General features: G+C 37.8%; 1 protein-coding gene across 3 annotated transcripts in view; it reads left to right on the forward strand.

The window, feature by feature from the left end:
* Positions 1-7,901, forward strand: part of MINDY3 (MINDY lysine 48 deubiquitinase 3) — a 60,697-nt gene extending 52,796 nt beyond the window's left edge. For 2 of the 3 annotated variants that reach the window (XM_074900204.1, XM_074900205.1), the window contains exons 13-15: positions 2,287-2,374; positions 5,540-5,611; positions 6,832-7,901. In XM_074900204.1, the coding sequence (XP_074756305.1) occupies positions 2,287-2,374; positions 5,540-5,611; positions 6,832-6,981 (310 nt within the window). In that variant the 3' untranslated portion in view covers positions 6,982-7,901. Of the gene's footprint in view, positions 1-1,411; positions 1,596-2,286; positions 2,375-5,539; positions 5,612-6,831 lie in introns of those variants that run through there. The other variant, XR_012633214.1, reaches the window with a different exon arrangement.
* Positions 7,902-14,105: the final 6,204 nt, after the last annotated feature.

Below are 14,105 nucleotides of genomic sequence, written 5' to 3' on the forward strand. Positions count from 1 at the left end.
GCTAAGACTGTATCTTCTGAAAGGAAAATGCAGTGCCTACATGAAAAAAATAGGGAAGAATATTTATGGAACATTAAGTGTAAATACAAAATAAAGCAAAGGTAAGATCCTCTGAAGACTAATCTGCAAAGTTCTAAAATAAAAGCTAATAGTATTTTTTTTTTAAGCCAGTCAGAACCAGGAGACTTGCAAGAGGTCTGCAGTTCTGATAGGTGATCCCCAATATTAAAAAGTATTCAAGTCGTTAAGAAAATTGTAGTGAATTCTTCTTCATATTCACTGGGGAAGACGCTAGGGAGTAGTTCTCATCTTCACTGGGGAAGATTACAGAGAGGTTTCCAGACTTAAGCCTTTTTATGGGTGGTCAGTGTAACTAGAGTCTGAAGTGTCAAGACAAGTCAAAACTCCCAAATTCTAAAGAAACTTCAGAATGAAATTGCTGAACAATTTTAGGTTACATACCACTGTAAACTATCCTGATACCAGACAGTACCAGAATGAGAAGGTGACAAATGAACAGCAGTACTTAGAAAAGGATTTGGAGGCCAGTCTGGGGAAAATTCACATCTATATGTTTCATGTGTAAACGTGGGATAAGAAGGAAAGTTTTCTTGTAGGTAAATAAGTGATCAAAGGATAAAGATAGCATTTTTTTCTTAATGGAGGGAGATCATTAAAGGAATTTTACAGGAATTTGTATTAGGTCTGTGAAGTTTGTTAATGGCGCTGGTGAGGATTTGAAGGTAGGGATTAATATGATAGTTTGCTGCTGATACAAAAGTATTTGAGATATGTGGAAGAGCAGCAGAAGTTATGGAAGATAGGGTAACAGAGAAGTCTCAATACAGTAAATGTAAGTTGATTGCACAGGGAATAAAACAATCCTGATTTTTCATACACATTGTTGGGCTGTGAACTAGATATTACCATTCAGGAAACAGATCTCAGATTTAAACTGATAGACACACATATGGAGTGGGTTTTCTAGCAATTATGCCATTGTATAAATGCATGACATTTCACTCCATCTTAAAGAACATTGTAGAAAGGTATCAGGAGGGCAGCAAGACTAATCAAAGGTACAGAATGGCATTGCTATAAGGAAGAGCTAGGTTAGGACTGTTCGACCTGGAAGAGACAACAATTGGCATGTAAAAGAGGTTTCTAAAATCAGGAGTTTCATAATAAATAGGGATTGATTGTTAATTGCTTTTCACAGTACAAAAACAAGGTGTCATCAAACGGAATTATCAAGTGACATGTTCAAAACAGGAGGAGATATTTATTCCCAGAATCCATAGTTTAATTTTAATTTTATGAGTGGAGTTTATTAAATGCCACAAGTGTATATGGGTTCAAAGCCAATTAGGCACATGCATGGAAAGAAAAAATATATATCTTTGTGTTTTAGATACTGCCTCTCACTGAAGATGTCTTTGAGCAGCAGACTGCTGGAAATGGGGAGGGTAAACTAAGGATATCACTGTATGTTTGCCCTGTTGTACTCTGTCGTAAGCATCCACTACTGACCAATGTCAGAAACAGGATACTGGGCAAGACGCTCTGTTGGTTTGACCCATTGAGGACATTCTTGTGTACGGTACAACTTGTAACTTAGGCAAAAGGATAGGTAGATGCAAATAAATGTTTAAGCAATCTGATGCCTGTAGAAATATATTGCTTAAATAGAAACATAAAGTTATAATTGATATTCATTTGTAGTGACCTGAAATGATACCATATTAATGCAGTAAGGTTTTTCAGATTAGTATTGTTCATATTTTCATTATTGTTGGTTTTGGCTTCTTTGATATCAAGGACGTGATGTAAATAAGAACTCTATCTGTTCAACTTAATTTTATTTCAGTGAAAATCTTGGAGGCTTTTCAAATCTCCATTTAAAACCAGGTTGTTTGGCAGTTACAGAGCTGTATTTAAAAGGTGACTGTTTTATGTGTCTAAGTTCAAGAATGCTCACAAGACAACAAAATGCCTTTTGGGCTGTAAACCTGGTTTTAGATTATATGGGTCTCAAATTATTTTACCAAATATGGTGGTGCTTCAGAATTATCACTTATTTAATTTAAAATAACAGATTAGTTTTACTTAAAAATAACCATGTTTTGGCAACTCACATGCCATTCTGGTGCAGCTGTCACTTACGATTAAAAATAGAATAGTACTGCTATACTTGGCAGCCAGTACTGTCGTAGCACAGCATAACTTAAGTCATGCAAGAATAAAAATGTCTTACTCATACTTTATTATTCAATGTTTTTGTCATAGTGTAAACCTCATGAAGACCAAATTAGACCCAGAAGGGCTGGGCATCATATTACTGGGTCCCTTTCTGCAAGAATTTTTCCCTGAGCAGGTAATCAATGTAGCTTTACTGCTGCAGAGCACTGTCTGTTCTGCTTGTCTTTGAGATTCATTAAACACTCCATCAATATCACAGAGCTATTTTTAAAAATAAGCATTGCATTCATTTGACACAGCTGAGCAGCAAATAACTTCTTGTATTACACAACAAACTGTAGACTTCAGTTTTGTATAAGGTGACCATGATTTTCTTAGCTTTACACTGGAAGGAAACTCCATTTTAGTGACAAGTTCTAAAATTAACTTCAGGAAATATATCATCATTTTGCATATGAAATTGAACTGGTTCCCTACTCAGAAAATTAATCTGAGTTTGTTTTTTCTGAGAATAAACGACCATACTGGTTTTGTCAGTATTATAAATGTCTGCTGTAATTGCTAGCAAATGGGAAAAGGTTACAGACATACTTAAAAACAATTTTTATGTACATCTCTAATAATGTAAAATTTTAGACAGTTTAACAAAAAGTCATGCTAGAGTTATGTTTAGCATATGTGGAAGTCAGTATCTGCCAGGGTAATGGAAGATTATTTTCAAACTCTAAATCTTTTCCATATATTCATTAAGATAGCACCACCACTGAGAAGCTTGTGTCGACATAGCACTGTTGTCCTGTTCTCCCTTTCTCCTGAATCATGTTTTCCTTCTCTCACGCTGCCTTCGTCCTGCCACTGGGAACCTTCTTGTACAGATATGGGGTAAACCAGAACAAGGAACTGGTCTGGATGAGAGCTGTCTTTGCAGATTTATGGAAGCTTGTTCCATGGCCATGCAAATTCTTGTATTAGCAGAAGAGAGAGGGTTTCCCCAGGGACAGATAGATAAGCTGGTGGAGGCAAGACCTCTTTGGAGACTTTTGTAGCTTAACATGTCATCAAAACTATATGTCTTAATTTTTACAACCAAGGAAATGTGAGACTAATATTTTTTAAATTACTTCAGCAAGACTTTTTGTTAAGGGTTGTGCAGCACTGTTTGGGTGTAGTATTCTGTACTATGAAACAATCTAGTCATTCAGAAGACACGAGAACTGCACTGCCAAAGATGGTAGAGACTGAATACATCGTTAAGAGATGATTTCATCATCTAAAGGAAAAAGGAGTTAGTGTTCATTTTCTCCAGATTTAGAGATTTATATCTGCATTGTGTATTTGCCAACTGTTTCTTCTTCCTTTCCTTTGTATACCCAGAAGTGGAAATATCTTTACAATTGAATATAATTTCATTTATTTCTAACAATTATATTACACTTGAAAATCTGGAAGACTCCACTGCTTAATTATAGGCACTGGTTGCTTAGAATGAAGTTCAGAAAGCCAAAGTATATCCTCCATAATAGGCTGTGCCTAAACTGTCCAGTACTGCGGGCCATAGGTAACTGGAGGAGAAAACAGCCATCATAGGGGGCTGCTGCCTCTGTTGCCTATTGCTGAAGGATATCACTGACTGAAGAAGTGCAGCTGGAGAGGGGAGCATATAAGAATCATGGGCAGATCCCTGCCTTAGTCACCTAGAGAGTTGGTGGGGGAACTCTTTACCTGCTGTAACGATCCCAAGTTAATGCCTGTCCACCAGGTACTAATCCCCTGCTGTGCGTGATTCCCCCCTACTCAGTTTTGCCTGTGCTGTTGAACTTTCGCTGGCTCCAGGACAAAACATGGGGAGTATTACTGCCTTAAGGGTACAGTCTGAACAATCAGCAGATTTTGGACTGGGACCTGCCTATATCAGTTACCGAATGAATGCTGAGGACACGGATATGTTGTCCAATCTCTCTGCTCTGTGGATCAGATTGACACCTCATACAGAATTTCTTTCTGAAAAAACAGTTCTGCAGAAATCATGTTCCCCTTTATATAATATTTGAACATGTAGCTAGTGCTCAGGAGATCCAGATGAGAGTCCTTCTTTGTTGAGAATATTCAAAATCCCATTCTTATTCTCCTAGAAAGTACTAAGCTCCTCCTCAAAGCAGGAAGGTATCTCAGCTTTCCCTTTCAGAGCTGTTGGCTTAGAATAAAAATACTCAAAAATCATTCAGCCTGAGAGAGCAAGCCTGACTCTTTAGTGCTTAGGGTAGTCATCTGGAGAGGGGGATTCCTGAATTCACTGGTAGCCCTTTTTTTGGGAAACAATTACTGCACAAAATGCTTAACATCCATGGGACAGGAACTGGAAAGCAGTACTTCTTTTCCTTCACAGTGAACATAGCTTCCTCAGGGAAAGAATGTGTTCTCTTTACTTTCCAGTAAAGTTTGATTTTATTTATCTCTGTGAAGCAACTTCTGCAAGTAGAGTTACCGCTTACCTCCCTTTTCACCACCCTCCCTCCACTGAATAGCCTGTGTTGCTGTTGGAGACCCATACAGAGATAAGGTTTTTGAATTATTTAAGAGGAGAAAAATGAATGAGGGCTTTTCATCATCTGATGGATGTACTGTAACCTGAGCAGATTTCCTCTCATTCCAGCCTTTACCTCCATGTACTTAAAAAAGGGATAAGCTTTTGTTTAGAGCCTGGTCCAGCAGGCATAAAAGAGATGGTATTACACCTGATTTGTGTTTCCTGATTCAGTAAAATGCAAAGCTTTTTAGTCCTTTTAGGACTAAAGCATTTAAACACCTGGAATGGTAAAGGTTGACAACTGCAGTACATCTCTTGTAGGCCTCAGCTGAACGGGTGCCTTCACAATTGGTTTACAGTTAGGCAGGTGTGGGCATAAATTATTTTTTAGCTCTCAAGTGGAGGGTCGGAGATTGGATCTGGTCCTTGGTAAATATTTAACTTCATACCACCCAAACAGTCACAAATACACATGAATGTGGTTACTACATAAGGTGTCTGACTTTAAAAATTAGGACAATTTTCCACATGGTCAGTGCTGAAAGTTGTAGTTAAGTGTCCAGATGAACACAGAAAATTGTGACTTGCTCTTGGGGGCATTACCCTTTTATTTACTGACATATTTTTTTTTATTTCTGATGAGAAAGGAAAAATGAACAAAGTCTTCAAGATCATGTCACCTAAAAGAAATTGTACTTTTTTGCAATTTCCTTGAGTCTTCCTGTTTAAATGCATCTGTCAAGTTGTGAAGAGATGAGACTGTCAAGGCATGATGTATATGTCACATGAAATTAACTGTCTTCTCTCTACTAGGACTCTAGGGTTTCAGAGTCATTCACTGTTTACCATTACAACGGACTGAAGCAATCTAACTATAATGAAAAGGTAAGATTTAAGAAACATAAATCTAGCCTTAGTAACAATTGGTATGCAAAACTGACTGTAGTTAAAGACAAAATACTTTCACTTGAAACAGCCTTTTCACAAAACTATTATTTCGATAATTTTCTTCCAAAATAATATATTTCAAATTGGAAACTGTGCTCCCTAATCATATTTTACCTAGTATAGTGAATCAGTTGGCTAGACCACATCTCTTAAGCTATGCATTTTGAATAGAGCACTTCTCATGCTTATCTGTGAGAAGTGGGATCTGAACTGTAAAGGACAATGGAGATGTAACACAGACAAACTGCACCTTCTATAAGTAACCTACATCTAAATTGAGATGTTTGGATATTTTTTAAAAAATATTTTAGTAGTCTAGGCTTGCATAAAAAATCAGTATTTTTTTGGAACCACTTAGTAGGGAACAAAAATTACCTGTTTCGTTTTCAACTTTCTTGGAAGGAGGGGTATACATGACACACCATGACTGCTTCTAAGTTGCTTCTTGAATTAGTATTTAAGGTAGAAGAGCATAGGCATTAATAGACACAGGGAACAAAAATTACTTAAAGTAAGAAGACTTTGAGAAAATTTATACATATACTCAGACTTCAAAATAGCTTGGAGTTAAGTCCTTAAAATTACCCCTGTGAAATCTCCAGCAGTTTCATACTCCAAAATGCAGGCAAAAGCTTTCAAAGGTGATTTTTTCTTTACTATTGAACATATATACACAATTAAGAAAATTTAAACAAATTTTTGTTTTCAGAGGATTCTGCCTATAGCGTTTAAAATATATGAATAGAGCTGACTTGGAACAGAAGTTGCATTTTAGGGAAAATTAATTCTGTAAAGTTAAGTCTGAGGAACACTGTCCTTATAAAGTAACAATATCAAACTTTTCAGCTGCCACAGTAGTAGATCTCTTGTCATAGAATTTTTGCATTGCATTTCTGCAAATTTTTTTTCCTAATTTTTGGTCTTTACTGTCTATTGAACTAAACAGTGGAATGAATATGGCCTGATCAGAGTTTTCAGGTACTTGAGTCTAAGAGAGTAGAGTTTTTTGTTTTCATACTTCATTTCATTACTTGATTTTTGTAGTAAGGAAGAAAAAGTATCATAACAAATCCTTTCCTAAGCCAGTGAAAATAATCGTCTTATTTTAGAGTTTTTAAACAAACATAGGCTGACATAATTGGGTTTTCTTTTGACAGGTCATGTACGTAGAAGGCACAGCAGTTGTTATGGGTTTTGAAGAACCAATGCTACAGACCGATGACACTCCTGTAAAACGCTGCTTACAAACCAAATGGCCATATATAGAATTGCTCTGGACCACAGATCGATCTCCTTCTTTAAACTGATGTGTTGCACATAAACATACTACTATGGGATCCTTGAATGGGGATACAAGAATTGGTATTTGCTTGGAAAGTGGTATACTTTGACTGTGTGAAGTTATACACTGGTATCATTGATGAATTGTAAATAATTATTACAAACACTTTTTCAGTGTTAATTGGAATATTTAATTTTTTAATCAGATTGATTTCTATTATAATAGTTTGTCTTTTTTGGCCACTGTAGTACTGTTAATGTGAGTTATCCTGAAAAAAAAAGCCTACTTATCAAGACTTAACATTATTTTGCCATGTCATGAAGATTTGAAAAATGTCTGATGTTGCAGAATCTGCATATTAGATGTCAGATCTTTAAAACATAAAACATATTCAGCTTCCTCTGAATCATATAGGCATGTTTTATTATTTAAATTATATTGGCTTACATTACAGTACCATAAAGTGTGGACTAGACTGGCCTTTGCACTGGATATGTTTTAATGAGTTTAAATTTTCTGCAATTTTTCCTAAAATCTGATTTTACCTAAAGAGCTTGCACAATGTGACATAAATATGATACATTTTAAGGAATATTAATAAGTATAATTAATAAATACACTTTCTTGGCAGTTGTATATTACTGTGGCTTAGTTATCGGGCATGTTAAAAGTGAACAGGAAATCTGAGGAAAAATAGATGTATTACTATTTATTTGAATTTGTATAAAAGAAATGTAAAAACAGCGGAAATAATTTCTTGTTCTATAATCTTTAAACTATTCAAACTTATAATATTGCCAAATACCTCTTCTCAATTTGTCCCAACAGCAGTGTAAGCCAGCGTTATTGTATGTGTTAAGTGCATGAGAACATCTGTTATTACATTATTATATTCCTTTATTTATTATCAACTTGTTAGCCCTAAAATAAAATCTTTTCCTTGAATCGCGTTGTATGGTTTTCAGTTTGGTTTTAATAGAACTTGATTACTGCCTCTCTAAGATGATGAAAAGGGACCGTGGGTTTAGAAATATCATGTTTTGAGTTGAACACATCTCAGGAAAAAGAAACAAAACAAAACAACAAAACATAATTTATTGCATCTTAACTGTGATTTCAGACCCTATGCTATTGCCAGCAGAGGTGAATTTAGCATTCAGAATTCTTATTTTTAAAAATTTATTTCATTTTTAAATAACCATGAGTCTAGAATGATCATCATACAGGAAAATAAACTGATTTGGTCAAAAATTATGTATAAGTGTAGGAGAGAAACCCTTGTTGGAGAATTTGCACTGTAAGGCATGTAGTAGTGGTAGAAAGAGAAGTTCCTTTGCGTGACACTTGTAGTTACGTCCTCTGCAAACTGTACAATGTATCTGTTAGATTTACATCTGGAAATGGATGAACAGTATAGTTCTGTGGTGGGTTGGCCTTGGCTGGCCGCCAGGTGCCCTCTCACTCCCCTTCCTCAGCAAGACAGCAGGAGAAAATAGATTACAAAGCTCCTTATCTCCTCATCAAGATAAGGACAGGGAGATTGATCACCATTCATCACGGGCAAAATAGACTCGAAATTAATTTAATTTATTGCCAATTAAAAATAGTGAGAAAAAACCACAAAACTAAAACCACCTTCTCCCTCACCCCTCCCTTTTTCCCAGGCTCAACTTCAATCCCAGCATCTTTACCTCCTCCCTACCGAGCGGGGCAGGGGGATGGGGAATGGCAGCTGTGGTCAGCTCATAACACTTCATCTCTGCCACTCCTTCCTCCTCACACTGTTTCCCTGCTCCAGCATGAGGTCCCACCCACGGGAGACAGTCCTTCACAAACTGCTCCAACATGGGTCCTTCCTACGGGCTGCAGTTCACAAACTGCTGCAGTATGGGTCTTTTCCATGGGCTGCAGTCCCTCAAGAACGAACTGCTCCAGTGTGGGTCCCCCACGGGGTCACAAGTCCTGCCAGAAAACCCACTCCACTGTGGGCTCCTCTCCACAGGCTGCAGCTCTTGCCAGTAGCCTGCTCTGGCATGGGCTCTCCATGGGCTTCAGGCACATTCCCCTGCTCTGGTGTGGGGTCTTCCCCAAGCTGCAGGTGGATCTCTGCTCCCCCATTACCCTCCATGTGCTGCAGGGCCCAGCCTGCCTCACCACGCGCTGCACCACGGGCTGCAGGGGAATCTCTGCTCCGGCACCTGCAGCACCTCCTCCCCCTCTTTCCCTGCCCTTGGTGTCTGCAGGGTTAGTTCTCTCACATTTTCTCGCTCCTCTCTCCCAGCCGCCATGCAGCATTTTTTATCCCTTCTTAAATATGTTATCACAGAGACAGCACCAGTTTTGCTGACAGGCTCAGCTTTGGCCGGTGGCAGGTCCGTCATGGAGCCAGCTGGAACTGGCTCCATGCAACATGGGGACAGCTCCTGGTGACCTTCTCACAGAGGCCACTGCCGCAGCCTCGTCCCCCCAGTTCAATCAGGACTTCTTTAAAAACATAACTTTTGAAATTACCATGACCATTCGTTATTGCAGAACAGGCAGTAATGTATCTTCTTTTTGAGATTTCTTTGTCTGAAAAGATAATTCCTTTGCAAATTACAATAATTTTAAAAGATTCCTTAATTCATTTTATCTGACTCACTTAGAACACAAGTATTCCATCTTGCTGTGTGGGCCTGATGTTAAAAGACTTGTGCAACAGTAGCATTGCTACTCAAAAGGATATAGACAGTTAATTTAAGAGAATCTGCTTTAATCTGGACTCCCTAGCATGTCCAAAACTATTTTTCCTAAAATGCTCAGGCTTGATAGGTATTTTTTTTAGCTGGTTTTGCATGTTTAAGAAAAATGTCTTTGGCAGACTTCCACTGATGTCTTGGAAGGTAAAAATTCACTTTTCTTGTTCTTTATCCTAGATTCTGTTGTCTGTCACGTCTTGTACTAGAGTGTCTCTCACCAGAGTTTGCACTGAATCATAGCTTGAATCTGTTAGAATAAACAGCCTTTTTCTAGTCCACTGTCAGATGCAATTTATGTCCCATCTAACAGAAAAAAAAATAATTTAGAAGCCCAGCTGATGTGCGATCTATATATAAGCATTAGTCTGGATTAAAACTTCTGCCATACTCCAGATTTATTCCTGTATCTTTCTTTTTCCTTCATACTGCCCAGCTGTTTGAGACCTGGCTTCTGTTTTACTTCATGTATTTTTGGACAACAGGGGCTTAACCCTGCTTATTGGAACTAACAGTGCTTAATGGAACTTCGCCAGGTCATCTGAGAGACTCAGCCAAGTGAACCTTCCTGTCCTTTCCTCCCTGATGAACAAGATGGGAGAGATTCTGACTTTATGGAAAAATTTGTCCCCTAAAAGAGTGTGGTTATTTAGAAGGCAGATTTATAATATGCGGAGCATTAATGTCGGGTACTTTTGATTGCTTCCATCAAAAAATTACTAGAAACCTGTATAGTTTTCACAAGTTGTTCTGCTTTAAGTATCAAAGTGTGTGTGTGTGTATGTATTGCAGTTTGCAAATTGAGGCTGAATCAATGAGTAATACCAGAGCACTCTGTGGGATTAAATACATGCTTTAACCAGAGCAGAATGGTAATGCTAACTGTAACAAAGCATGTGAACCAAATATGCAATTTTGATTAATTGTCTAGGTGAAGGAATTTTTACATATTGCACGTCACTTCAATTTTAGTTGCCAAGGAAAGGTCACTGTCTTCTGGGAGACAACTAGTGTCCTAGTTGGCAACATGGTACAGTTAGTAGGACATTGGATAGCCGGTCCAGAAAACTGGGTTCTCCCTCCCATGTCTCGAAGCCCTTTGAGACAGAAAATTGTGTCTCTTTGCTCTAAATTCACTTTCATAACAAAGAGATGAGGAGAAAAAGAAGGTCCTGGTGTCAACTGCTGGTTGAAGGGTAAAAGATAAATTATTTTCACTTTGATGTATTCTGAAGTTTACAATTAGATACTCTAAATTATCTAAGTAATGGAAAGACTACTTCTAATGCCTCATATTAGCCCAAGTGAGGTATATTTGAAGGCTTCAGGCTAGCAAATATATATTTGGTTTGCTAAAGCCTGAGCTGTTCAAGGTAAACAGTCAGTTGTAAATCCAAATGTAAATATCCTTGTTATAATCCACATGAAGATCCCATTAAGAGTGAATCACTTAAGTACTTGCAGGACACTTTGGTTTTTTGAGTACTTCTGTTAACGTTCTCAGGTTTATCTTTCAGGCAGTTATAATTTCTGCTTATCTGATCCATCTGTATGCTTTTTTATTCTCTCTTCTCTTCCTTGTGAGGATGGGTTTAGGGAAAAGGAGCCCGAGACAGGTCTGGATGGAGCAGGGAAGTGATGTGGGAATAAAATCCATAATGGCTATGTCTACATAACAGTTCATGAGCAGGAACAAGAACCTCCATTGGTGCAATGCATACTGTGGTACATTTCGTTGTCCAGTAAGATGTCTACAGTCTGCCTGTGGACGGTTACTCTGGATACACTTGATTGCAAGCAAAGCATCAGGCACACAGCATCAGGCATGCTCTGGAGCACGCCTTCAGACCCTGTTGTGGGTTTGCTGAGTATTGTGCCGCCGGTCTGCTGACCGCAATAGCCTGGGAGGTGCAGTGTAAACACTGAGGGCATTCGCAGCCTCCCCTGCAACATCTCTCCTGTTCCACCTCTGGGTTCTCACACACTAAGCAGCCAGTCTGTGCTTTCACCAAGATGGTAGACTGGCTCATTAGACTCTGCTTTACATTGACTTCATGGGATTAATACTTACAGTTACTTACATTAACTTACAGTTAATGCTTACGACTAATGAAAAACCCCAGTATTTCCATGAGATCTATTGAAAAGAAACATTTTTTTCCCCCCACAGGTTATATGCTTAGATTGCTAGAAGATTTAGTCTGCTCATTCTTTAATTAGCTTTAATGCTTTTCATGCATGAATTACTTCTGCTAAGATTTTTAACTTGGACAGTGTCCACAGAAGTAAGGTGTAAAATGCTGAACATCCTTTGCTGGCATGCCATCCTGAATTCAGATCCCATAAATGCTTTGTGGAGCCAGATCTACAAATGCTTTGTAGAGCATGGTCACATCCTCATTTTATCTTCTTGCTTTGCAACAGGATAATCAATACAAAATACTGTCTATGTAATAGCTCCAGTTACAGTTCATCAGGCTTCCTGCCTACAGAAACAAAACTAGGAAACGACTAAGAAAAAAGGTAAGCTTTCCTATGGGAACTGGACACTTAAGCTTCTGTATTGCCATGTTTTGAAAAGATTTAATGGTAAAATTGTAATTTATTTTGACAAGGTTTATGTTAAAATCCCATATGATTCTTTGAAATATCCTTCCTCTGCTAGCAGGTACATTACTAAATAATGGAATAAATAAGATTAACAGTTTCATAACAGAGCCTTCTATGAAATACTAATATTTAAGTTTTTCTTCAGCAAAAGAAGTTTTCCATAGAAGCTTTGATCTATTTTTAAGATTGGAAAGATCATAATGCATATTAACCTCACCAACTGCACATAATACCAGCTGTAGAAATTCACACCATGAATCTTGTATAATTTTTATATAATTTGAATTTTTCTGTATAAATTATTATTTGGTTCCACATTTGACCTTCCAGTTATTCTGTAGGGTAGATAATGACTTTCGGACTCTTGGCTAACTGTTCTTACAAAAGCTCTCTGTCCTGGCTCTGGGTCAGATTCTAGAGCCTATTAAGACTTTTTAGATCAATATTTAAAGCAGTTAATGTATTGGGCCACAAGTATGCTAAAGACCTAATTTCAGTCTACCAACAACTGGGGCAGCTACTCACCTCTTGAGCAGTGCAGATCACAACATCCTGCCCAAACATTTCTAAAGTCTGAGGAAACCAAATCTGGAATAAGCTTCCAATGATCAGAACAGGTCCAGGCCATTCAGAAAAACACTGAAAATCCTTCAGAAACTGAAAAGATTGCTCTTCTTGTTTATCTCTTTGAACTGATTTGGAATATCCTACACTCATGTCTCTCTTCTTTATATGAAAAAAAAAAAAGAAAAAAGAAAAAAGAAAAAAGAAGGACGGTAAGGGGAGGGGGACTGCTGTATGTTAACACCTTGGGGGTAAGAGGATCTTGAAAGAGATTTCCTTCCTTTCATTCTGCCCTGCTCTCCATACAGTCTTTAGCATTGATAGCCATTTGAAGCACTTTTTTCTTTTAAAATTTAGTTCAAACCAACCAGGTTAGGTGACACATATTTCAAACAGAAATAGGTACAAGGGGAGCACATGAGAACTGCTTATGTTCTTGTTATGCCCCTTCTGCTTTTCATTTGTGTGAACACTCACCTATCTCCAACTGTGCTAATTACTGAATTTTAACTCTGTTTTGGATATATCTGTACAAGATTGATCCAGCACCAGGATGTGCTGCCTTCTTGATCCTGAGTGCCACAGTGCCACAGGTCTGGTGTGCCATCCGAGCAGTTCTCTGAGCCCCAGCAACTTCACTTATGACACTCAGCACTAGAACTGACTGTTGTGCTAAATAAGAGCAAGGCATTATTATTCAGTGTAAGGCAACACAATTTCCAGATGCCTCAAGTTGCCTTAACATGGTATGTCTTTTAAGAGTGGATGTTAGCCGTACAAGTAATTGAGGTATTTCTGAATTTATTACTGGTGCTTAAATCTCTAAGAGATACTTGCTCAATGTAAAATAACAAAATAAGGTCCATAGTGGGCTTAAGGTCCACTCTAATAGCAAGAGTAAAGTTGGTACAAATGTAAGGCGAGCAGAATTAAGGAATATTACAAGCCTGTGGGGACAACTAAGGGTCACAGTTAATGCTGGAAATAAACACAATGTTCTATTTTCATCAACAGGAATGTCAGTCTTATCTGAATAATCTTGCCATAAAGCACTTAAAATAAAACAAACACGGAAGAAAAGAAACCAGAACCTCAGAGCAAAACAAACTACTCTCAGCTGCTTTCATAGGTATGCTCTACTGTAGCATGTTTATAAATGGGTTCTCTATTCTTCTGATCTTTCTCTGATATTGCTTTGGACACATCTGTAAAATAATCCTTTTTTTCCTCCTAACAGAGT

The sequence above is a fragment of the Athene noctua genome, chromosome 2 (genome assembly GCF_965140245.1).
Source record: "Athene noctua chromosome 2, bAthNoc1.hap1.1, whole genome shotgun sequence".
NCBI classification, from domain to species: Eukaryota; Metazoa; Chordata; class Aves; order Strigiformes; family Strigidae; genus Athene; species Athene noctua.